The 26,066-nt window shown below is 44.2% G+C and overlaps 1 protein-coding gene across 14 annotated transcripts in view; it reads right to left on the reverse strand.

Annotated features, from left to right (window-relative positions):
- The window catches only part of Sh3kbp1 (SH3 domain containing kinase binding protein 1), a 337,525-nt gene that overhangs the window by 39,475 nt on the left and 271,984 nt on the right, over positions 1 to 26,066 (reverse strand). For all 14 annotated transcript variants that reach the window (XM_085684713.2, XM_085684711.2, XM_085684710.2 and 11 more), the window contains 3 exons: positions 18,309 to 18,360; positions 14,923 to 15,003; positions 12,389 to 12,548 (listed from right to left, as the gene is read on the reverse strand). In XM_085684713.2, coding sequence (XP_085540839.1) covers positions 12,389 to 12,548; positions 14,923 to 15,003; positions 18,309 to 18,360 — 293 coding nt within the window. The remainder of the gene's footprint in view (positions 1 to 12,388; positions 12,549 to 14,922; positions 15,004 to 18,308; positions 18,361 to 26,066) is intronic.

The following is a 26,066-nucleotide window of genomic DNA, read 5'->3' on the forward strand; positions in this document are numbered from 1 at the left end:
TCTCACTATATAGTGAAAGAAACTGAGGCTAAGTGAGGCTAAGTCACTTGTCAATGGAAAAAAATCACAAAAGTATTAAAGTGACAGGATCTAGATTTGAACCTACTAGGTCTAACTGCAGAGACAAGAGCACTTCTTGAAGCAGACTTCTTTAAGCACTTCTTTATTTACTCATTCATTTATTTCTTTAGACACAAGAACTCTTGTTTTCCAGGTTGGCCGAGAACCTTCTATATAATCAAGAATGGCCTTGAACTTCTGAGCCTCTTGTCTCCACTGAAGCTGCTTTATTTTTCAAGTCTCTTGGTCTTCAAGGCAGAGGACCTGGCCTTGGGGACAGTGAGTCACTGACAATACCAGGCTATGTGCTACCCTCGCTCACTCCCAGTTGGGTAAATAATTTTTGCTTCCCAAATGAAGAGGTGCCAATAATAAACAAAAAGCACGCATCCAGCGTGACCCAATGGACCTGAGACAACATAGGGCTCGTGCATAGAGAGGAATGTGGAAGACGCACAACCCTGTGCAACCCTTGAGAACATGAACTCAGCTGGTGGCATGGCCTAATTTAGCCCAAGCTGGGACAGTTAAGCCAAGACATGTGGGATGGAAATGGTGTCGAAGAATGCAAGAAGCCAAAAGAAGCACACTAACAAATCTGTGACAGCGCTACCAGCAACATGACAGAAAACCACCAAGCAGACACCAATCTTTTAGAGCTACATGGAGATGAAGCAAGAAAGAACAGTTCCTACAGAACAAGATTCCAAGTCTGTATGGTGATTCCATTAGCAGCCCCCTTCCCGCAACATCATGTGCTACTATAATGCAAATCTTTCAGCTTTAGACGTCTTAAAAAGAAAGTATGGGGTAGGGGGCAGAGTTGAGAAGGAATAGAAAAGAAAATTTAAAGAAGCCCCATTTCCCATGTGCAGGCAACTATTAAGGCACATAGGATGAGTCTTCTAGTTTTCACGGCCTCTCATTCCACCTTGGAACTGTGACGTCCTAGAAATGATTACACTTGTCAAAGGTGATATCACAGAGAAACTGTTTGTGCAGCTCTGTCTCATTCCCTTCTCCCAACCGGGAAATCTTACTCATTATCCCTCTGTACTGTGAAACATGGAGAAAGTCTTTGTGCATCCCAATAACATCTCATCCCAGTGATGCCCCCAAGATGCAAATTCTAAGGGCCATTCACTGGCGTGCACTGGCTAGTTTCTCTCAACTCGACACAAACCTAGACATATCTGGGAAGAGGGAATCTCAACAGAGGAATTGCCTTCATTAGATTGGTCTGCAGGTAAATCTCTGGAGGCATCTCCTTGATTGATGATTGATTGGGGTGGGGGGGCACCTCATTATAGGTAGTGCCACCCCTGGTTTCTGTAAGAAACGAAGATGAGCAAGCCATGAGAAGCAAGGCAATAAGCAGCATTCCTCATGGTCTCTCCTACAATGCCTGTCTTCAGTTTCCTGCCTTGGCTTCCCTTCATCATGGACTGTAAACCTTAAGCTAAATAAACCCTTTCCTGTTCAATTAGACTTTGTTTAGTGCTATATCATAGGAATAGAAAGCAAACTTGGATAAAAACTTCCCCTGGCTACCTGCTTAATATCTCAGACGTCAGCTTTGGCTTGAATGTTGGACAGGGACTACCAGCTCCATTTCCCACTTTGTTACAGGCCTCTGCCTGAAGGTCTCTGCGCAGAGGGTGGAATGGATGGACACAAGGTCTGGATGCTGATGGATAGCAGAGCATGAACCAGACAGAGATTGCTGATGCCTAGCTTTGTCTTTTTTTTTTATATCATACTTGAGATGGCGATAATACAAAGGGTTCTCTCCACATTCACATATTTTATTCTTGAGGGACTTTTTCTTTCAGAGTAGTAACTGAAAGGGGACTTACAACATGTGTGAGGACAGCAAATGTGGACTGTATCTAGGAGCATTCTGCCCCACAATATAGCAAGCCCTGGAGGAGGACCCTTCCATCGAGAGGGGGCAAAACAGGTTTCCTTTATTCATTACTTGAAAGGGCTTTCTGCCCTTTCTCAGAAAAGTGCCATGCTGAGATCTTGGAGTCCCCACATAACCATCTTACAGACAAAACATGTCCCAGGCACCACAGACTTTGGGATTCAGAAAGAAGTCCCGCTGAATTATGGGACAGCTCAAGTAATGCCAGGGACACAAGAACCAGAGTGATTTTGCTGGCAGCTTTCTTGAAATGCATGTCTTCACCTCGATGAACACAAGCAAGCTCTGCTATTTATAGGAGGTGAAGGCATGCTGGAAGGTGATAGGACATTTCTCACTCAATTTCTCTCCTAATCTCTTTGCATTATACAGACTCTGTAAGGACACCTGCAAGTGGGCCTCCCCCTCTAGAGCCCAGCACCCCCACAAGGGCAAAGGAATGATGTCACCAGCAGATTTCATTTCTAATTCCCCATCTTGGTGTTTCAAAGGCAAGTGAGGGTCTTGAAAGAAGCTGTGCCCAGCTCTTGTCAGTGTCAGGAGGAAAGAGAACTCATGATTGTGCGACTGTGAGGACAGTCTGGAGGGTGCCACTTAAGTGGGAGAGCAGTAAAAAGGGCAACAGCTGTAGGAAAATCATACTAGAAACCAAATGGCACTGGGAGGTGCTGATACCTCCTAGTGTTTCATGCCCTATTCTGGCCACCCAGAGGCAGGAAAATCAATGTGGCCCAGTCAGGGCTAAACCCTGCCACTACTGCTGGATTTTGCTGCAGCAAATCAATTGCATTGTATGTGTGGGTGGAAAGAGAGAAGAGTGCAAATACAAGCGCAATTCAGTCAGCACATAACACTGACAAACCTCCAGCCTGAGAGGCTTCCCTTGAACCTGCTGGCGCTCTTCTGCATCATGTGTTCACTGTCCCCCTCCATTCCCAGCCTCCTCCTCCTGACACTGTCACTGTTTCTAGGGGATGCTAAGTGCTTTGACTCCCTGGTGGCTTTCTGATCTGCTGTCCGTGGGGGTGCATGTTTCTAGCTCCTCAGGGGGGTTCCAAAACCTGACCTGCTTTCCACTATATGAGAAAACTCTTCCATTCAAGCGAGGGAGAAATGCAAATAGATGTGGTGATATCTCTAAAGTTTTCTTGCTAGGAGTTAGGGTCTAATGTACAGTGACTTCTTTAAACTCTACCCAAAGCTGGAGAGATGATTCAGAAGTTAAGAGCACTAAAACACCTGGGCTCTATTCCCAGTACCCATAGTAAGAATGACAACCCTCTGTAATGTCAGTGCCAGGGGATTCAACGCCCTCTTCTGGCTTCTGTGGGTGCTGCACACACATGGTGCATAGATGTATGTGCAGGCAAAACAACCATGCACATAAAATTAAAAATTAAAAATAAAAATGCTCTCCACACCTCCCCTCAGGAACTTGGAGAGGAAAGGGCTTATTTGGTCTTATAGCTTTTAGTTCATAATTCAGGGAAATCAGGGCAGGAGCCTGGCTGCAAGAACTGAAGCAGAGGCTGTAAATAAGTGCTGCTTACTGGTTGGCTCCCCAGGGCTTGTTGATCTGTCTTTCTTAGAGCACTCAGGACTAATTGCCCACGGGTGGCACAGTGTACAGTAAACTGGTCCTCCCACCTCAATCATCAAACAAGAAAATGCACCACAGGCCAGTATGGTTGGAACATTTTCTCACTTTAGGTTCCTGAATCTAAAGTGACTCTAGTTCATGTCACATTGACATAAAACTAGTCAGCATATGGCATAACTGGATATCAACATGTAGACGAATGAAAATAGATCCATATCCATCACCATGCACAAAACTCAAGTCCAAATGGATCAAAGACCTCAACATAAAGCCAGCTATACTGAAGCTAATAGAAGAGAAAGTAGGAAATACACTTGAACACATTGACACAGGAGACCACTTCCTAAAAATAACCCTAGTAGCACGGATACTGAGAGAAACAGTTAACAATAGGACCTCCTGAAACTGAAAAGCTGATGTAAAGCAAAGGACACAGTCAATAAGACAAAACAGCAGCCTACAGAATGGAAAAAGATCTTCACCAACCCCACATCAGACAGAGGGCTGATCTCCAAAATATATAAAGAACTCAAGAAATTGGTCACCAAAAGAACAAAAATCCAATAAAAAATGGAGTACAGACCTAAACAGAGAACTCTCAACAGAGGACTCTAAAATGGCTGAAAGACACTTAAGGAAATGTTCAACATCCTTAGTCATCAGAGAAATATAAATCAAAACAACTTTGAGATTTCATCTTACACCTTTAAGAATGGCCAAGATCAAAAACACTAATGACAACTTATGCTAGAGAGGATGTGACAGAAAGGGAACACTCCTCCATTGCTGGTGGGAGTGTAAACTTGGTGCAGGACAATTGTCTATATTCTGTTAATTATGTTTTAAATAAATGCTGATTGGCCAGTAGCCAGGCAGGAAGTATAGGCGGGACAACCAGACAGGAAGTAGAGGTGGGACAATGAGAACAGGAGTATTCTGGGAAGAAGGAAGCTCTTTCTGCAGTCCTGTCTAGACACTGAAGAAGCAGGATGTGACCTGCCCTGCTGAAAAAGGTACTGAGCCATATGGCTATCATAGATAAGAATAATGGGTTAATATAAGTGATAAGAGTAAATAAGAAGCCTCAGCTAATGGGCCAATCAGTTTTACAACTTATGGAGACTTCTGTGTGATTTTCTTTGGGATTTACAGGCTGTGGGAACTGGGCAGGACAGAAACCCCAACAAGCAGGCCCTCATGTTACACAAACTGGCATAGCCCTTTTGGATATCAGTATGGTGATTTCTCAGAAAATTAGGAAACAACCTACCTCAAGACCCAGCAATACCACTTTTGGGAATATACCCAAAGGATGCTCAATTGTACCACAAGGACATGTGCTCAACTGTGTTCATAGCAGCATTATTTGTCATGGCCAGAACCTGGTAATACCTAAATGCCCCTCGACTGAAGAATGATATTAGGAAAATGTGGTACATTTACACAATGGAGTACTACACAGCAAAAAAAATAATGACATTGTGACTTTTGCAGGAAAATGGATGGAGCTAGAAAACATTATTTTGAGTGAGGTAACCCAGACACAGAAAGACAAATATCATATGTACTCACTCATAAGTGGTTTTTAGTCATAAACCAAAGAAAACCAGCTTACAATTCACAATCCCAGAGAACCTAGACAACAATGAGGACCCTAAGAGAGATATACATAGATCTAACCTACATGGGAAGTAGAAAAAGACAAGATCTCCTGAGTAAACTGGGAGCATGAGGACCACGGGAGAGGGTAGAAGGGGAGGGAGAGGATAGGAAGGGATGGGAGCAGAGAAAAATATATAGCTTAATAAAAACAATTTTTTAAAAACTAGTCAGAATATCCCCCACACAAACACACATGGATACACATAAAGTTAATTGAAAAATAAAATTTTAAGAGAGAATCCTTCGTCTCAACTTGTAGAAAAGAAGAAAAGTATTAAAACAGCCATGTAAGGCATCATTACAAATTTTCAAAACAAAGCACTTAAGCAATCCAAACTCCAAATGATGATATAAGCACCCTGGTGCACACCTTGCAGACCAATGCATGGAACCCTTACATGTACTCATTCACTAGTCTTTATTCTTTCTTTGTAATCAATAGTTTCACTTAAATCTATCGGTTCACTTATACCAAAGGGGATCTTCTTGATGCTTTCCTCTGGTAGACACAGGGACTATATACCCGATACCAATCAGTACCTAGGGGCTTATTTCCTGCTGAGTTGTAACCTAGGTGCATAAACAACCAGGATGCCTTAGTCAATATGACAAAAAAATAACTTCTATGCTGGTAAGTTGGTCTCAAGAGATATAACTACTGTTCTCTAAGCATCTAGTTACGTGTGGTACATAAATGCTTACTTAATCTTTGCCTCCAAGCCCAGCAGTCACTCACTGCTCCTATTTCTCTCAGATCCAGGGCTCTTGCAATCCCTCTAAGTGGGGTGAATGCAACTCCACCGCACTGCCCTATCCTGTGCTAGCTCCAGTCCTCTCAGCAGAGCCTCTAGTCCTTCACAGGATAGTGTTACGACTTGAGTACAACATGTGCCCCGCAGGCTCATGCGTTGAACACTTGGTCCTCCTACCTGGCACTGCTATTTTGGGCGTGCTGTGGTCACATTAGAAGACGGAGCCTACCTAGAGGAAATGGGTCACTGAAGGTGTGTCTTTGAAGCTTATTTCTTATTCTCAGCCCCCTCATGTCTTTCTGCTTCCTGTCCACTATGAGGTAACCATCTCTCTGCTCCTACACTCCTGCTGACACAATGTTCTTCCTAAGCACATGGCACCAAACAACCATGGTATTCCTACCAGGCCATGAGGCAAAATAAGTTCTTCCTCTCTTCCTCTGTTTTCTCCAGGCGTTTGTCCACAGCAACAGAGTAACACAGATTTGGGAGGTGAACAGATGTGCTGCTCACAACCCCATGCCCAGGTTGTGGCATCGCGTCCTTCACATCCCAAGCCGATGGATAGCATCCTCTGAGAGTCTGAGATCTAGTGATCAACACCCCTACATCCATCACCTCCTCACTGAATGGCCTGTATAGACCTCACACTCTCAGCCACAAGCCAAAGTAGAGGCTATTAACTTTGCTCTGTCAGATACCAGACAGAGCCCGAAGGTTATGTCTCCAGTCCTGCCATTGCAGGATCAAGAACATACCTCTCACCATCTTTCAGAAGTCCTATCCTCTGGAGTCTACACTGTCTGCTAACTTTAAAGTGTTTATCACAGACTCTTCAAGCCCCAGAACACAGCACTATCCATCTGGGAGAACACTAGCTTACAGAACCCTAGCTTACCCCTTCATCCTGTTAAGCCTATCCCCATGACGGCCGCCTGGGTGATCCATTTCCAACAGTGCCTTTTCCTTCCCCTGATGCCTTTAGTGCTACAAACGTGACTCATTTACCTGTAGCCACCCACAACCATGGCCTTGCACACTGTGGACTGTGGGCAGGCTCCTCTCCATAACAGTCAAACAGCACAGACTCCTGTACTCCCCGTTCAGCGCTCAACTTTCCCCGCTTCACCCTAGCTTGCCTGACTTACCCTAACACCTACCAGCTGTGTGTCTCTCCCTTTCATCTGAGACCCCATGTCTGTTACCTGTGCCTTAGGGGATACCTGTTCCTTTCATACGGAGCACACGAGCTCACAGCAGGCTGCAGGTAAATCAGTCTCCCTCCCTCCCTCCCTCCCTCTCTCCCTTTCTTTTTCTCCCCCTCTCTCTCCTGAGAGCAAAAGTCCTTCTCTAGCTTCCTCATTCTTTAGAAGAAAAAGAAAACCGAATATGACTTAGGGTGGCTGGGTTGCTGAGGACTGGCAAACCTGTTTTTGTCTAACCTCTAGCCGGCTTGCTTCTACCTCCCTTCCTTTGATGGCAAGCACCTGTTCTGCTCCTCAGGTTTCTGGTTTTCTGTCTTCTACGAAAGGCAATTTGTAGAGCCCATGTCAACCTGCTTTTCTTCATCATGTCCTTACTTCTCACAGATGCTTCTGAATTTATTTTTATTAAGTCGGCAATAGAAACTATTAAACATATAGCCCCACAACACACACATGCACACCGGTGCATGCTAACTAAGATCTATTTATGTTCAGGCATCAAAGCAGGGCAAGCAGAATGGTCACTGGGTCGCCAGCACCTCTGTTATTGGGTGGGTTGCACAGGGTGAGCAGAGTCAGTTCAACGCACCGTGAAATAATAACCGAGGCCCAGAAACTGAGAAGACACTTGTGGCCTATAGAAATTTCCCATCATCACTCAACCTTTTTGTTTCTTTGGCATTCCCCCTCCTTTAACTTAGGGTCTCACTACATAGCCCTGACTGGCCTGAAACTTGTGATGCTCCCGCTTCCGCTTCCCAAGTGCTAGGGTGACATGTGAGCCACTACTGCACTTGGCACTCATCATTTTAATGTTAAGCCTGGTAGCAGTTTTTGAAGGCATTTTTCATATTAAAAATTACATATGCGCTTTCTAGAAATCAGAGGACCCTTCTTACCAGCGCTGAGGAATGCAAAGACCTGAGGAAGACACTAGGCACTGTCACGTCCTTACAGGGTGCTTCAACTTGCTTAGACTTGACACGAACTTCTTTGCTGGTGCCCTTCTGGTGTCCTTTTGATGTCCCTGAATAGAACTCCTGAGAACTGAACAGGAACACATGAGCCCCACCCTCCCTAAGATCCAGAACAGTGCCTGGCACACAGTGGGCCCTTGGTGCGCTTTTTGTTGAGCGTGCGCATGTAAACACAGACTATGCTCTTCTTCCACAGAGATCCCTTTCCTTGGAGATATTTTTTTCCTGTTCAAAGAGAAGGAAAGCTCTCCTGCAAGGGCCACATGGCAGCAGCTTGCTGGCTGCTGGCGAGTTCCAGCCCGGACACAGCAGCTGAAGCTGGAATACCTCCTTCTCCAGCAAGACCTGCCAGTGAGAACTGCATGTCCTTTTGGCTTAATCATCTGTCCGTTAGCCTGCCGGCCATCTGGTCAGGTAAATCTTGGCGGAGATTTGTTTCATGCAGCACACAGTGCCCTTTCTGCAGAGGGACACTGGCACAGACTGCTTGCATACAGTTGGCACACTCCTACCACAAATGACTTGGCAGAATGAAATAACTTCGCAAACTAATATATGACACACTTTTCTAATGTAACTGCTCAGCAAGCAGTATAATGTGCATTAGGTACTGAGGGGCAGTGAGATTTTCTTTGATCTTTTTTTTTAAATATTTATTCATTTATTATGCATACAATATCTGCCTACATGTCTGCCTTAAGGCCAGAGAGGGCACCAGACCTCATTACAGATGATTGTGAGCCACCATGTGGTTGCTGGGAATTGAACTCAGGACCTTTGGAAAAGCATGCAATGCTCTTAACCGCTGAGCCATCTCTCCAGCCCCTTGTTTTTTGTTGTTGTTGTTTTTGTTTTTTTGTTTTTTTTTTTGCTTCTTAAAATCCAGGACATACTAAGCTTCTCTGAATGTAAGGAACACATGCTGAAGAGCTTGTATAGAGGCTGGGAAGGAACACAGAAGAGGCAAATGGAATAAAATCTAAGCACTGGCACCCCCACTTAAGGAACTATGGTATTCAACAAGTGTTTGTTAAATGAGCCACTACCATATGCTCGACACCGTAAGGCATGTGGCAATGACAAAACACACACTCTTGATCTGCTCTAAATCCTGTAAAGGAGTCCGGGGGTGGGCGCATCCCAAGTGGCACAGTATCGGCCCCAGCACCATGCTGAACATGAGGTGTCAGGCATTTGGTGAAGAGAGCAATAGTGAGAGATATTGGAATGATTCCAGGAGGACAGGCTGATTGGGAGCACAGGGATCAGGCTGTATCAGCAGGTGCATGGGAGGTGGCCAGAGGAGGATGGGAAAGGACCAACATCAACTTGGGAGAACCTAAACCAGTGGTTCTGGGGTATAGACTCTACCATCAGCAGCAGTAGCAGCACCTGGGAACTATTAGAAATGCAAAGTACAGGATTAGGGATATGGTTTAGTTGGTAATATAATTGCCTAGTATTCGCAAAGCTCTGGGTTCAAGTCCCAGAACCACATAAGCCAGGTATGGTGGCATATGCCTGTGATCCCAGCACTAGGAAGATGTGGGCTAAGAGGGTTAGAAGTTCAACATCATCCTTGAAGCTACAGCATGTTTAAGGGCAGCCTGGGCTACAAGAGACTCTGTCTCAAAAAACAAAACAAAGCAAAACAAAAACCAAAATTAAAACAAACCCCCAAAACAAAATGCAGATTCCCAAGTCTATTACAGGTCTACTGAGTCACACCCATGGGATGGGGCCCACCACTCTGCATTGTTTATGTGATTCTGGAGTTTGCTCAAGTCTGAGAGCCACTGAATCAGGGAAGCCAATAGCCTCCTTCCAATGGGCTATGCCAGAACCTGGGGCAAAGCCTTGGGAGCTGGGCAGCCACAAAGTGAGTAGGGGTTAGAGAATCTCTGTCTTTTCCCAGGCTATTCTGACAGCACAGCAATGGTAAGAATTTATGTTCCCAGTACTTTATATACACAGATAGTCCTTATGGACATCCTCCTCGGTACCCTGTCCTCCTCACTCACAGGCGGATTTGAGAACTGGAGGCTGAGAAGATCTAGGCAGAGGCAGGAAGTGAACGTGACCTCTTGGGCCTGTAAGCTCAGCTGGGATGACAAGCTTCCTCTATCTTGCAAAGCGGCGCCTGTCCCACAACCACAGGGTCAAGGGTAGCTTCCAAAGACAAGGAGATAGTAGTGAGAACACCACTTCTCTTTTGATTAGATCATTATAAAAAGCAGCGGGAACATGTTTATGTTAGCAATAGAACATGCTATTAAGTTTATTGAAATGCGTGTAATCCCTGAAGACCATCGGGATTTGGCAGCATGTGGCCTTGGCCGCCCTTTTGCCAGCTATAAAGTGATGGAGGATGTTCCCTGCTCTCCATCTTCTCTGTGTTTGTACAGCTCAGATTCTCTTCAGAAGCACTTCTGTTTATATAACCTTTTACTCCTGGTGTGTTAGCTTCTGGGACGAGCACACCACTGATGTGGCTGTTGCTCAAGTCATTGGGGCTTCCAAGTGGCCTCATCACGTGCGAAGAGCTCTTTACTACCTATCAGAAGAGAGGGGTGTGACACATAGGGACCTGACCAGCACATTGGAGGTTATGATCCAATTCATTCTCACAAGGGCCATTTCACAGAGGCAGTGGTTCAACTGAACCCTAGTACAACACCTACAGAATGCTAAACTCATATGCTCGGGAAATACCCACAGCCCTGTGCTCGGCTGGGCAGACAGCCTCCCATACACAGACATATCAGCACCCAACACTGTCGCCTGCATTCTGATAGCTCTCAGCCATCTAGGCCATGAAGTGTCTCTGTATTTGGTCAGTGCTGCGGGGGGGCGGGGCATTTGGTGCTCTTGTTATTGTAAGTAAATGGGTCACTGGACAACACAGATGAGCACTGAGGAAGGACGCCATGCAAAGTGCAAACAGCCATGTGCTTGGATTCTGCTTATATAAGGTACCTAGGGGTCAAAATCATAGAGACAGGGAGTAGAATAATGGCTTCTAGGGCTACAGGGAGATGGCAGTGGAGAGTCACTCTTTAATGGGCTAGAGGTACAGTTATGCAAGAGGGGGGACGTTCTGGAAATGATTGCACAATGATGTGAATGTACTTAATTCAAACCATGCACTTAAAATGGTTAAGATGTTAAACTGCATGTTATGTGGGCTCTACCACAATTTTTTAAAATGGAAGTAAACACTATTGTCTTACTGCAGTTTCCACGGTTTAATAGTTGACAAGGAAAACACTGTTACTTTATAAGCATGTGCTACATAGCTGAATATTACATCCAGGCGAATTTCAGCATCACCCTCAATTTACAGATGGTAAAAGGTACATTAGAAAGACAACAACTCACAAAGCAGCCTATGAGGTGGACTAAGATTCAAGCCTGAAGGACTGCCTGCCTGCTTTCAACACAGGAACTCAGAAGCTGCACACTGTGCTTACCATGCAAACAGCTAATAAGAACAGACTTCAGTGTGTTAGCACAGAGAGATGAGGATCTGAAGGCCACCAACTTGCTCTGAAGTACTACACCAACATGTATTATGCATGGATGCAATAGTAGAAAGTTCTAGGTAAGAACCAGTGGAGAGAATTCAATAGTCTCTTGTCTATGCAGTCCTGGAATGCACGGTACTGACTCTGATTTCATATTACTAACACAGGTCTCGGATAGCCAGCGACGTGACAAGCTTGCCAGTGATTGCAGGCATGTCTCTGAGGGTCTTAGAGCTCAGAGACACATACCCCAGGAAATCTGTCATGCATTCTACATCAAGCTGTGGAGTGATGAATAGGGAGAGCCCAGGGCACAGCTTGAGGGACCACAGAACAGGTAGAAGGTTAGGAGGCATAACTTAAGTGAGGTGTACAAAGGTCAGTTATCTAGGGGATGAAGGAAAATATACCACCTGCCTCTCGAGCCTGCAAGGCAGTTGGCCTGTCCTAACAAATCCCAGGAAATTGCCCTGCTATGAGCAGGGTCTACATGATATGCACCCCGTTCTCACCTACCGAGCCTGAAGCCCACACTGTGTTCCCCAACACTTTGCAAGCACGCCCAAACCGGAAAGAAGTGGCTGGAGACTTTAGACAAAGCTTGATTCCCATTTCTTCCCTGCTCCCTGTGTTCATCCCATGCCTACCCGCCTTGGGAAGAGCATGGCAGTATGGCAGTACCTGGTGTGTGTCAGTGGGCCCACTGGTCGCTCAGGTCTTCTTGGGGGCAGTGCACCAGGTCTGTTCAGAGAATTGGTCTTAGGTGGCCGAGGCTTTTTAGGTGGGATGGCAGGAACAGTGGGCTTCTGTAAATCCAGTTTTGGCTCTCTCTCTGGTCTTTCTTTAAGTCATTGTTTGATGAAGCAAGCATGAAGAAAACAAATAGACTTCACGTCAGTGGCAACATTGAGAAGCAGATTGCGTATTCCCTGCTTTAACAAGAAAGCACATCGATACCATTTCTGATAGCAAAGAGTACCATTTACTCATAGTCAACTTAGGAAAAGTCAGAATTCCCTGCCCCCTTTTTCCTGTGCTCTTGCTAGTGCTAGTCCTTCAGTCACTGACCCCAAGTAAGCTCCTATTCACCCTTTAGAGCCTGGCTCAAGCATTTCCCTAAGAGCCTGTGCAGGGCTGGCATCCAAGCGATGTTCAATAGATAGCTGATGAGTTTTACCATGGGGCCCACATGATCTTTTGCTGGGTGTACGGAAAGAATGAGCCTGATTAAACGCTAAGATCATCAGCCAATAAGGGAGGAAACTACTCAGGGACTAGCTTATTCAGGGACCTTTGTGCATATTTTGAACTTGGAAGGGGGTCTTCTCAAATTTTAGACTTTTGGAGTCAAGGAGCTATCAGAATGAGTTCAAATCCAGATCTAGTAGTCAAACTGAATGGTGTTCAATGACAGCTTTAATTTCCCCATCCCCCAGCTGGCCTTGCCTTGTGTATCCTTGTGTATAATGCAAAAAGCAAGAACCTATAACCTTACTAATGAAGACTGAACTTCTGTGTGTGTGGCCTATGGAAGGACAGATAAAATTCCTGTATTTATTTGTACGCAAGCCCTAAGAACACCAGTGTCTCACTGGCAAGCACAGACATGAAGCATGTTGTTTGGGAGCTCAGTGGCAATAACTTTAGGTGCCTCCTTAGGTACTATGCAGGCACCACTGGATTACCTTCTCTGTATTTCTAAAGGAAAACACACCCAACCAGAAATGATAAGAACTTTCTGGCACACTAGGGCCAGAAAAGGAGGGGCTAAGCTAAATGTTAAGGAGGTCTAACTCCCTGGATCGCAACAGGAACAGAATAAGGACAGGAATGCAGTGACTTGCAGGATGACATGGTGTGGATCTTGGTGGCATCACAGGGATGCTAAGACTCAGACACTGGTTCCCTGAAGGTCCTATTGTTTCTGGCTAGGACTTTTGCCTCCCTGACTCTGTGGCATAGGATAAAGACTCTATGAGAGGAAGGGTGAGGGCAAGTCAGCCAAGGAGAATGGCTGCTCACACATCCATCTATAAGTTAGTCAGCATGGGACAAGGGAGGAAGTATCTTCATCCCAGAGTCCAGCTCGGATGCAGATAGTAGAATCTCCCATGAGGACAAGGGGTAGTGTTTAGTTAATTCACAACACATGCTTTTAGCCAAGAGCTATTGATAGGGCATACGCTGAATAGCAATTTTTTCCATTGATTTCTAACACAGACTTGGCCTTCACAATGAGGTTCTAATGACTCAGATTTTACCTGATTACTGAGAAAGAAAGAGGCATAGATCCTTAATAGCTTACAATGTTGGCAAAACTTTCAGCAAGCTGATGTGAAATACTAAATTTCACAATAAAATTTCATGAGGCCACCGAGGAGCACCTCCAGATAATTATATTCATTAATACAGCATTTCTCTTGTGATTTCAAAATAACTGCTTTTTAAAATGGAATTTGCTTGGCTTCCTGTTCATAATAATATAGCACTTTCCCATAAAAATGTGTGATCAATCAAAAGTTGGGAACCTAGTACTAGGAATCCTTCCATGGCATGCAGATTTCTTTGGAAAAGGTACCCCGGATGATGGGAATCAGACACATTTGTAAACCTGACTGTATGAGGTTTTAAGAGACTTCTCTGCCAATGGAATTTCTGAACTTTCTCTGGAGACTCTGAAACTGAGTTGTTTTTCCCAGTATGACCATGTCACCCCACCCCCCCTCCAATATTCTTGACCAGGAACATGTGTCTGTAATGCTATTAGCCAGAGTCAAGGGCCCAGCAGTGACCAAAGATGAGGGCTTTTATCTGTCTGGATGGGAATTTCAGCAAACCAAGACAACATATCAATGGTGCAACTTAAAGACAATGGTGCCCCAAAAGACACTGAAAAAGGTGGAGGGACTAGATGAAGAACATCAGATACATGCAGGGCCCTTGATGAACTTAAAACCAACCAAGTTTGGGGTACAGGGAAGAGCCCTGAGCTGGTTGATTTTGATTTGAAGAGAAATTCTGTCCCTATAAAGTGCCTCATTGCTCACTCACATTTCCCTCAAAATGATACGTTTGGAAGCAATCCAAACAAACCAGTAATCACCATATTCCAAAGAAAAAGCAAATTGTGCGGGTGGGTGATCAGAACTAGCTCTGTGACAGACAGCTGCATTGCTTATTGTTCTAGACATGCCAATGAAGAATTGATCTCATACCTTTCTCTTCTGTTCTGTTGGGAAGTGTCTCTGGCCTTTCAGGGGGTATCTTTTTAATTTCGTGTTTTCTCTCGGTGGTACCTAGGAGGGAAAAGCTAATTGCAATCAGAACATGTTTTCTCTATTTAGTTGACATAATTACATTTAAATATTTATCAAGTATAACATAGGCAATAGACTTTCATCCCTGGATGGTTGCTAGTGGTATACAGATATTAGTTGCTCAGAAACATAGCAGAACTCATTTCCACCTTATGTCATGAAACTGGTTTGCATAGCCACATGTGGTGGTGTGTGCCTATAAACCTGGCACTTTGGAGGCAAAATCACTACAAGTTGAAGGCCAGCTACAGATATACAGTAAGACTGTCTTAAAAAATTTTGCAAGTCAGGCATTGTGGGGCATGCCTTTAATTCTAGCACTTGGGAGGCAAAGGCAGATGTCTCTCTTATACGTTGGACACCAGTCTGGGGTACAAAACAAGTTCCAAGCCAGCTAGGGCTGTTACACAGAGAAACCCTGTCTCAAAAAAGACAACCCAATAAACAAATAAACAAATAAATAAATGTTTGCATGACTGTACGTATTTCATTAATAAAACATCATTAATCTTTTCTAAATATCTATACCTTGTTTCCTTAAACATTAAAAGTCAAAAGATATAATGGAGTAGGCATGCAGAATGTGTAGAAATAATTTACTCATTAAAACACATAAATAAGAAATCATAATAAGAACAGGTCCACAAGGATCTGGACTGCATCTTGTAATAGACTAAAAATATGGCCTAGAATTGTTTGCTGGACCTTGCAATATAAGGTGAGGTCTATATTCCCTTAGCCAGAATGGGGGCAGCCTTGTGAATGCTTTGAGTAATTGTTGAAGTAATTCCATGCTATTTCCAAGGCTAAGTTATATGAGGCCATCTAGCTTACACTTTATTTGTTGGAATATCGGACGTCCATGTATAGAGGTCAACTACCCTGGAGCATACGCACTCTGGCCTGCAGCCCCAGCCAAGCCCAGTCTCCCGGGCACTCCTGACAGAGTGAGCAGCATGTGTGTGTGAAGCAGCCATCTTTCAGGTGGGTATTCCAGCCTCCACTAGTTCAGTTTTCCCAGCCACTGTCTCAGGCCTGATGGAATAGAAACTAACCATTTTGGTCATGCTCTGTTCACATTCTTCGCCCACAGAATCTATGGCTCTATGAAGATTGCTATTTTATGCCACTAAATTTGGAGTGGTTTGTCACAGAGCAATAGTATCTAGAACATAATTTTGAGGAATATGCAGTTGTGTTACAGTGGTTTTCTCTGCATTCTTTCTCTGTGTGGGAATTCTTCAAGTCTTACATGTTTCCCAATATACCACTTTACATTTCTTCTTTACTCTTGTGGCCTGCCACTGTTCCCTCACCTGAGGTCCTCATCAGGGCTGTTGCCTTCAGGCATATAAGAGCACCAGGAGCTAGTTAAAGCACAAAACCGTCCAAAGTAATCTTGTGTCTGACTTGGAAGAGTACCCGATACTCTGCCTGGCTGACCCCATGGATGGGTCTTAGGTATTGAAATCAGAATTATGAAGCCTCAAGGGGTTAAAAAATTAACATTACATTGAGCATATACACCATGTGACTCCCTTTAATGTCTTACTATACATTAAACACTGTTTCGGATCTACATCGTTTACATAATTCGGTTCTTTTGGTAAAAGAAAGTTGATGGTGATGGAAATATGAATGTCTATGCATTTCCTCATTACAAAGCAATTCTCAAGCTACTTCAGCAGAAAAGAGAAGGAAGATGAAATGTCACTGTGCCTTACCTGGCAGAAATTCACCACAAATGCTGGTAAAACTATTTCCAAAAGAATTTGCCTACCATGCTACCACACAGTCGCATTTCTAACGATGATTCTACTATCTCCAAGAATCTGGTCCTACTTTCTCTATTCTAGGCTGTCCAAGCCTCAAACTGCTCAGTTCAATGCCTTGGGCTCCAATTGATTACTAAGACCTCTAGGAAAAAGGATCTTTGGGGCAAAACATGCAACTTGTCTTTTTTAAACTTAGCACAACAAAATATTTATGTAGTCAGAACCACTAGGGGGCAAAATGAAACTGTTCAATGTTGGAGGGAATGGGGTGGAATGGAAGATAGAATTAACACCCAATTCTAGGGGTCAATATCTGTAATTCTCAATTAGATAAAAACAAATTGGTTAACCTTAAATAGATTTTTTTCCCTCCAAATTGGTGGTACCCTCAAAAAATACTTTTTAGAAAAATCACTTTTTAGTTGGTAGTCAGCCTGAATGAACTTCATGTGAGTTTCAGGTCACCCAGGGCTAGAGTGAGAGGCCCTGTCTTTACAAAATAAAACACTTCTTAATAAATGTATGAAAAAATAAAATCTAGCAATTTACATTTATTCATTTATTATATGCTATAGATATATCATAATTGCAGGCTTTTTAAAAAATTAAAAACAGGCTTAATTTTGTTTTAGTTGTTTCTTGCTAAAATTAATATGTGTAAATACACACATATATGAGCTTGTATTCACTGCAAAATATAATTGGCTTCATTGTGACACTTTCATACATGTATTCCATGTATTTTGATTGTATTTATATCTCCCCTTGTCCCTTTCTGTCTTCAGTTTGTTTTAAAGCTACTTCAAGAGTCATCCACAAAGGAATTCTCTCCACAGTTAACTGTGACTGTTATAAAGAAGAGTTCCATTGGGAAGCATGAATCATCTTTATGTATGAGAAGCCACTGTGTAGTGAGTTATTGAATGTTTAATGACATCACTTCTTCCTATATGATTCAACATTAATATCTAAGCTATGTACAATGAGTAAACTGGAATTTTTTTTTCAAGACTAGAAAAGAATTGAGAGGGAAAATATCTATGGCTAGAAAAACAGCTTTTTGTTGGGGGAAGTGAAGTAAGTGCAAATTTTGGCTAACCACATAGGACAGACAGTAAAAACCCAGCAATTGTACGTATACAATGACGCGATTCCACGAGAAGCAATCTTCCCTATGCTGACCTTCATTAAGGACAATAATCAGCTCTTTGCTCCTCAAAAACAGATTGTTGAAAACAGACGCACTTCATTTTAAAGTAATTTCTGGCCATTCTTGGAAACCCCCATTTCTGCACTGGAGCAGAGACACATTTAGTGATGTGGATTCTTTTGTTTGTTTGCATCTAAGAAAAACAGCAACTCATTTGAAACCTGCCTGCTGAGACCAAATCACATCCCCCAAGTTAGCAGTCTGTGGGTCCAAGAATCTTGAACTCTTAACAAAGAAAATTTGAATTTGTGCAAAAGAAAGATGAACATTTTGCGTGAAGGACCTGAAAGGTACATTACCTGCTCCTTGTTTGATGACAGGAGCGGATGGAGGTGGTGGCTTCTTGGGTCTCTGAAAAATCAATCAAAAATTATACATGAGATTGTTGGCAAACTGTAGTATCCCAGACAGACCACAGACATTGTTTTTTTATGTGCAGTGTGGGCAATTTAGAGAACCTCTCCAAAAAATTGAGCAAGTCTCTCTGGGGACACCAGCTTTTGTTTGGCACCTCTAAATAAACACTGAAGTAAATTCAGTCGGCAAAACACAACTCAGACCAACAAATGAAATGCCATTTCCCCCTTTCTAAATTTCCACCAGCCATCTGGAAAACCTCAGCTCAGCAGAAATGCCCTGAAACCAGCAAGCACAATGGTGTCCCTGCACTGAAACCACATTTGCAATTAAGATTTAATCAGCTGAATAACTGAGTAGTTCAGTAAGAGTCACCATGAAGACTCAAGATCAGGTCTGGTAGAATGTGTGGGACCGTCAACTAAATGCAAAAAAAGAGTACGCGAAAGCCTGGCAAGTTCTCCACTTTCTGCCTCTTTCCATGCTGAGGCTAGACAGTTCTTTATGAGATCCCCCACAGAGCAGTTATGCCCTACCATGTGATCAACTGAAATGGATATGGGGCTTTGTGAATTAGCCCACTATTTCTATTACCCACTGTTACTCTGTAGGTGATGGAATTGGCCGTGCACTCAATAGCATTCATCCCTGAACTGCTTTTGGAGTTTGTGGACTTCTCCTTGCCACCCAAGATTGACTGTAGGGGGAAGATAGGTAAAGATGGACTTATCAAACATGTCCGTGGTTGGAGAACACAGCCAGCACCATCTTGTGCAGTGATGTTAAGGGCAAGGGGAGAACCATCTGGTATGACAGCACGAAGGAAGGATTGGAGAAGGTTGTGCATCACATCAGTGTTGACACTCCTCACCCTCTCGGGACCACACATTTGAGGTTCTAAGAAAACTGCAGAGTATCTGCCGGTTTCCAAAAATGCAACAGTGTGACATTACCACAGGGACCACGAAAAGCAGATACTCAGCTTCCCCTCTGACTTACCTTTCTCTGACACAGCAATGGGATATAGAAAGAATTTGTTTGAAATAAAATCCAGAGAATACTGGACACACAAGGAACTTGGGGGTGGGAGGGACATCATAGCATGCAGACTCTGGATTCAATAACTTTTCAGCCCATTTCTTCATTACCTGCCAATTCTAACAAATTACCCTGAGTAAAAGCAACAGCAGGGTAAGCAGGGTAAGAGAAAGGTTCTGAAATCTGTAGTACAAATCTCTATTATTAGCCAAGGACAATGACAAGCAACCTCACATAGCTCTTCTTTCCCATCAGTAAATAGCCATTAATATTCTCTTCCTCTTGGGAGGAGGTGGTTTTGCAAGAAGAGTTAGTAATCTTTGACTTGGGTAACTCATGTAGCAATTCTAGCAGGAAGTGATATCAGTATGCCCATGCTGCTGTTGAAATAATTGAAAGTCATTTCCCAAGGTCACTAAGTAATTAAATGGGGTAGAGGGGACTGGGAGTAAAGCCCAGGGTTGTTTGACCCACAGCGCGCTCTGAACTACTGTGAAGGCCCAGGGCTGGAGAACAGCCATGAGGCAGAGAGAGCATCAGGCAGGCATCAGAGCGCACACACGAAACTCATCAAAGTGCAGACAACTGTACGGCGGGCAGATGGGAGGAGGCGGGCAGATGGGAGGAGGAAATGGTTCTCAGATTGCAGCTACAGTATGAGCTCAGCTAGGCTGTGACGCAGAAAAGCAGAAAGACTGGAAAGAGGTATGGCTACAGTAGCGACCTCTGACTAGCAGGATCATGTGTGTGCATGCCCATGTGTGTCTCCTCCTTGATGTTTCCCTGCACTGTATGTGTAAGAACAGACACATCGATTTTACTGTGAAAAACCCAGCTGCTCTCAGGGCCTCTTTCCCTCCCGGGCATGCCCTGCATGGAGCGGGTGTGTTTGTGGCTCAGGGTCTCCCAATATTCTTTTCTCTTTGTCAGCTTTTTCCAGCGCTCTATTTACTCTGTCCTTTTCCTTCCTTCTCTGGCTTGGTATAAAGTAGACTGGGAACAGATGTGTGTTTATCTAATGAAGTTACTGCTGAAAGCTTGCCATTTAACCTCCTTTACCTCAGGATCAGGGTTACTGCTTGTTCATGAAACCGCCAACACCCTATGGCCTAATTCTTCCCAGCCAAGTCCCAGCAATGCCTCCTCTAGGACGTCTTTCTCACTCCTTGCTGCTTTGAAACATTCTTTTATTTTTATTTTTCTAAAAACATGAGCTTGCACACACATGTTGCAGCACGTGTGTAAAGATCAGAGGACAGCTTGTGGGAGTTGGTTCTCTCCTTCTACTGTGTGTGGGGATCCTGGGGATCCAACTCAGGTTGTCAGGCTTGGCAGCAAGCACCTTTACTGGCTGGGCCATCTCTCTGGTCCTAGTTTAAAATGGCCTATAAACAACCACACATAAGCCTCCCTAGTGGAAGCTGTTATTTCGGAGACCTTACCTCACACTATGTGGGGGAAGGGGGGAAAGGCAACAATAAACTCTCATATTTCTGATTACTGGGCAATGTAAAAACAAGCAAAACAAAAACGTTAATGTTCTCTTAACATTTGCCATATAGTAGATACATGAATTGTGACATGGCAAAATTGGGCCGAAGAATAAAAGGAGAGGAGAAAGGCAGAGAGAGAGAGAGGATGGAAAATGTTACAGAAACAGACTGTGTGAAAAGCGGTCCCAGCAAGTTTGCCTGTGGGTGTGACAATGGGAGGAGGCAAAAGTACGCATTTATGATGAGTCGTGGTCACTGAAGAGGCAATTAGGACACACATTTAAAAGAATGGGATAGTTTGTGAGCTGTGAGCTATCTGTCCTGTAGGCGGCACATTGGATAGTCACTGGCCAGCAGAGGGAGTTTAGATCCCCACCCCCGCTTTGGACTGACCACTTTGCATGGTTTTGCTAAGTTTAACAGATTATAATTACATCATTCTCCCTTCCCTTCCCTCCCTCCCTCCAAGCCCTCCCATACACCCCTCCTTGCTCTCTTTCAAGACCCATACAACTCGAGATCACCTTCCCAAAACTGAAGTACTGCACATGGGCCTACTTTTAAATTTTCACACAGCAAAAATGGTGATGGGAACCGAAAAGGCAGAGCAGCAAATCTCTCGCAAAGGCGATGCTACTCAAAGAAATGGAGATGAACAGATACAGAGTGGCTTTGTAAAAAATAACCTGAGGGTAGACCCTGAGGGTCAGTTACAGATAAGGAAATGCCTTAGCCTGTCTGATGTTACTGTAATAAAACACCTAAGTCTGAGCAATTTATAAAGGACATAGCTTTATGTGGGGTCTTCATTTTGGAAGTCCAAGAATGTGGTGTTAGCTTCTGATTGGCTTATAATGAGGGTTTTGTAATACTTCAGCTCACGGCAGAAAGTGGGAAGGTAGCCAGTACAGGCAGAAGCAGCACATGCACAAGAGAAACCAAAGTGTGGTACCAGGATTGCAACCTAATTTTATAAAAACTAATTCAATGTCAGGAGAATTAGCCAGGTCTCCTTAAGGATATATTGGAATTATACATTGGTGAAGGTGATACTCCAGGACCTATCTCTTTTGCTTTATTCTGAGGGGTGGAAATTCAACAGCAAGCACTCTACCACTGAGCAACCTTCCCAGTCCCTAAGATCCCAGCCCTCTCAACACTGCTACACAGGCTACCAAGCTCCAACATGAGTTTGGATAAGGCTAAGTTCTATTTGAATCCAAATGAAGTGGCAGGGCGTGGTTAGGGGGACTAGATAATCAAATCTTAGCTTGATTTTTTATTTATTTCTTTCTTTCTTTATTTTATTTTTTTAGCAAATTCAGACCTTGGAAAATCCTTTCAGGTATCAAGCTAAGCTCAGAGGCTGGAGGGGACACGAATGGACTTTTCCAGACCAGGGCACCCATCACAGTCTAGAGGAATATGGGAGGCTCTGCCCTGCCATCGCTATCACGTCTGGAGGACTCATCATTACACTCTGAATGCACGGAGCTGGAGCAATGATCTGAGTGATGATAATGCTTGTACTTACTCATCTGCACCTTCCAGAGTCCAAACAACTTCCTGCCCTGTCACCTGCACAGGAGAGCCCAGGGAACCCTTGCATAACCTGCTCTTGGGAGAGACTCTTGTTGGCTTCCTACCTCAGCCTCTAGCCTCACTGTCTGCATCTGTATTCTCTCCTGTGACTGCATCAATCCAAGTGGATGGCCAACTAGGTGGTCATCTAGGCTCCGGCATAGAGTTTTCTCCCAATAGGCTGTCTCAGCTTTATTCCATCCAGCCCACCCTGCAAGTACCAGCTTAATTATATGCTCAGATCGCATGCTCAGTGGAAGAACCTGGGCATCCCTTTGTCTGAGAAGTGGAGTGTGACAGAAGCCCAGCTGCATGCATCTCTCCCTCTAGCCCTCTAGTCTTCCTTTTCTTTTATACTAGTACAAGAGGGATCAATCAACAGGAAAGGATGGGCAGGAGAAAAAGCAGGCACATTTGACACCATAAGACCAAAGGGCGAAGAGATTCTATTCACCAATTTTATACTGTATATACTATAGTCCTGATGAAGGCGAAGCTTGGGATGTCAGCGCAAAGAAATTCCAAATGGGCAATGGAAGATCAGGATAAGGATATGACAAATGAGATGTTCACTGGGGGAGCATAGGCTGTAAGTACTGCCAGGAAAGGAAGAGGTGACACCATCTGGGTGGTCTGGGGAAAACCCATTGAGGCTATACCAAGAGGCCAACCTTGGGTGGCATAAATAGCTTGATACGCCCAGTTCTTATGTATGAGACCACCCAGAAAAACTAAATATTCAAAGTAGGTATGTTGTGAGTAGATTATCTTCCCCCAAACTTATTTGGAGGCATATATTTATTTCTTTTGTAATTTACTGGCCACATTTAGAACTTAGAAAAAGATTATAGGAGCTAACGGAGGGCTAATAGAATGCCTACGAATGAAAAAGTACTGGCTAAGAACAAATTTATAAACTGGGTTGTCTAAGAACCCGGAAAAGAGAAAGTAGTCAGAATTGATGCTGTGAAACCCTTCTGTGGCAGAAGCATCAGAGGAACTCCTTTTGGATAAAAGCTTGAATCTGCAAAACTGCCTGATCTAGAACAAATCTGTGAGGCTCAGTAGGCACAGGGCTCCACTGGAGCTAGCGGGAAATCAAGCGATCAGATAGCAGTGGGCCTGGAGAGAGACGTGAAGAGGAAGGACCTCTCTGTGATTGGTGGTTATTTGGAAAAAATCTATTCATTCATTCACGTTCTCTCCTACCGCCGTGTGTGAGTGCATGCACACACCTGTAGCTCACATAGAGGTCAGAAGAGGGCATTGGGTGCCTGCTGCCACCATTATCCACCTATTCCTTCGAGGTGGAGTCTCTTGTTTCCTTGAATAGATTAGAAGTCAGTAAAATCTGGAGACCCCTTGACTCTGTCCCCCTCCGAATTGGAGTTAGGCATGTGAAGGATGCCTGACTTGGTGGGGTTTGTTCTTGTTTTTTTGTTTGGAGACAGGGTTTTATGTATCCTAGACTTGAGTTGGAACTCAATATATAGCCACAGATGAACTTCTGTTCCTCCTGCCTCTACCTACTAAGTGCTGGGATTTCAAGTGTGGTGGTTTGAATGTTATTGGGCCCCTATAAACTAATTGGGAGCGCCACTATTAGGAGGTATGGCTTTGATGAAGTAGGTATGGCCTTGTTGGAGGAAGTGTGTCACTGTCAGGGCGGGCTTTGAGGTTTCCTATGCTCACGATACCACCCAGTGTCCCAGTCAACTTCCTGTTGGTTTCTGATCAAGATGTAGCCAGCACCATGTCTGCCTGCATGCCACCATGCTCCCTGTCATGATGATACTGGAATGAACCTCTAAATTGTAAGCCTCCACCTCAAACACTTTTTTCAATTAAATGTTGCCTCTTTACAGCAATAGAAACCCTAGCTGAACACAGAGGTGCGCAGCACCACACTCTGACTATGCAGTGTCAGGGATCAAATCTAGGACTCTCCATTCTTGGCAAGCACTCTGCCAATTTAACTGCAATCCCGGGCCATGGTCAGTGGTGAATATGACAAAAAAAAAAAAAAAAAAAAGAGCTGCCAAAGCCAACAGTACAATACTCTTGCAACAATTGTCTGGGTTTAGCTGAACTCAGCATATGGCTCCCTTGGCAAGCCTTCTCCTTCCATGTGTGGGGAGGGCCCCAAGCCACACCTGCCAGGCCTTTTCTAACAAGAGCTAACTCCTCTCACATGGGCTCTTTGCCTTCCCAGATAAATCTGGATATTTTATGTAACCTAGGACCTAAGTAATTAGACCAACAGGGTTGGGGGCAAATGCCCGGGGTAGACAGACCCTTGTCTTCAAAACTGGCTAACGTCTCTCAGTTTCTATTGCAAGCAGTAAGTTGGCAGCCTGCTGCTTGCGGGAGTCTGGAAGTAGGAAAAGTGAACCCGAATCACAGTGGCAGAGACAGACATCTTCAGGGCAGTTTTCTGAGTCCTTGTGGCTGAGAGGCGAATGTTCCACTGTGGTGTCCCCCTAAGGAACGCTGTGGTGTTCCTCTAAGACCCCAAGGGGAATCTTAGAGGTGTCCCATTTGGTACATAGCACCATCTACAAAGAGTCCATTCAGCAGAGATGCACTGGGATGTCATGTAGCTTCTGGTGATCTGCCTGCTCCACAGCCTGGGACGTTCCTGAAACACTACCTTTCAAAAGCATTTTCTGTCCAAAGACTTATTCTAATGGTTGCCTCTTTCCAATGGCATCAAGACATTGTTTCTGCTAGTCTCAAAACCAGCCCTTGTTCCCTGTTACACTTTGCTAACAATGGCAGCACATGCGCCTTGCTTTAGTAGAGTTAGTTCTCCGAACATTTCATCTTTCCATTCTGATGCGCAATTGTACTGTCAAGGCTCAAAATAAGCAGTGACTGAATCTAGGCTCTCTCATAAATAGCTTACATAATTGCTTTAAAATATGCACCCCGAGATCAATGAGCACTCTCTCCTGGAAAACCTTGAGGAAAAGCCACAGAGCGTTTGTCATACCGGAGAGAGAATCCACTGAGCCGTCTCAGGAAGAAAGTCCACCAGGAATTGCAAAAGGTTTGATGGTGACTCTCTTGAGTCCATTTCCTGGCAGAAAATATGCCAGTCTCACCAGCATGCCCGGGTGATGCTTGCTGAGTCAAGCAGCCTGCTGTGGAAGAAATGCCACTTGCTTCTGTCTATTATGATCATTGCAGACTGCCCTCTTTTCTGGGTGAATGACTGCAACCCCATCACTGGCAAGACAAAATGACATCTGCCGAAACCGGTAGCAGAATGTTTCAGACGCCATCGCCCACACAGTGTCTTCATGTTAATGATTCTAATCGTTGTCATCCTATCAACTCGGCAAATGGCAGCTCCTGGCTCCACCACATTGTCACCGACTCACCAACATTCTAGGTACAGCAATAAAGCCTGGCATTGCAATAGATTCAAAGCAATAAAGGCCACCAGGATGAAAGGGGAAGCTCTAATTGAAATTTCAAAAACCTAAATTAGACAAGCACTTTTCAGCTAGGCATGACTTTATTTGATAGGTATGACTATTGTTTCCCTAAAATTGAGTTTTCTACTTCATAAGGATGAAGTTTAAA

Source organism: Myodes glareolus, chromosome X (assembly GCF_982192425.1).
Source record: "Myodes glareolus chromosome X, mMyoGla1.1, whole genome shotgun sequence".
NCBI classification, from domain to species: domain Eukaryota; kingdom Metazoa; phylum Chordata; class Mammalia; order Rodentia; family Cricetidae; genus Myodes; species Myodes glareolus.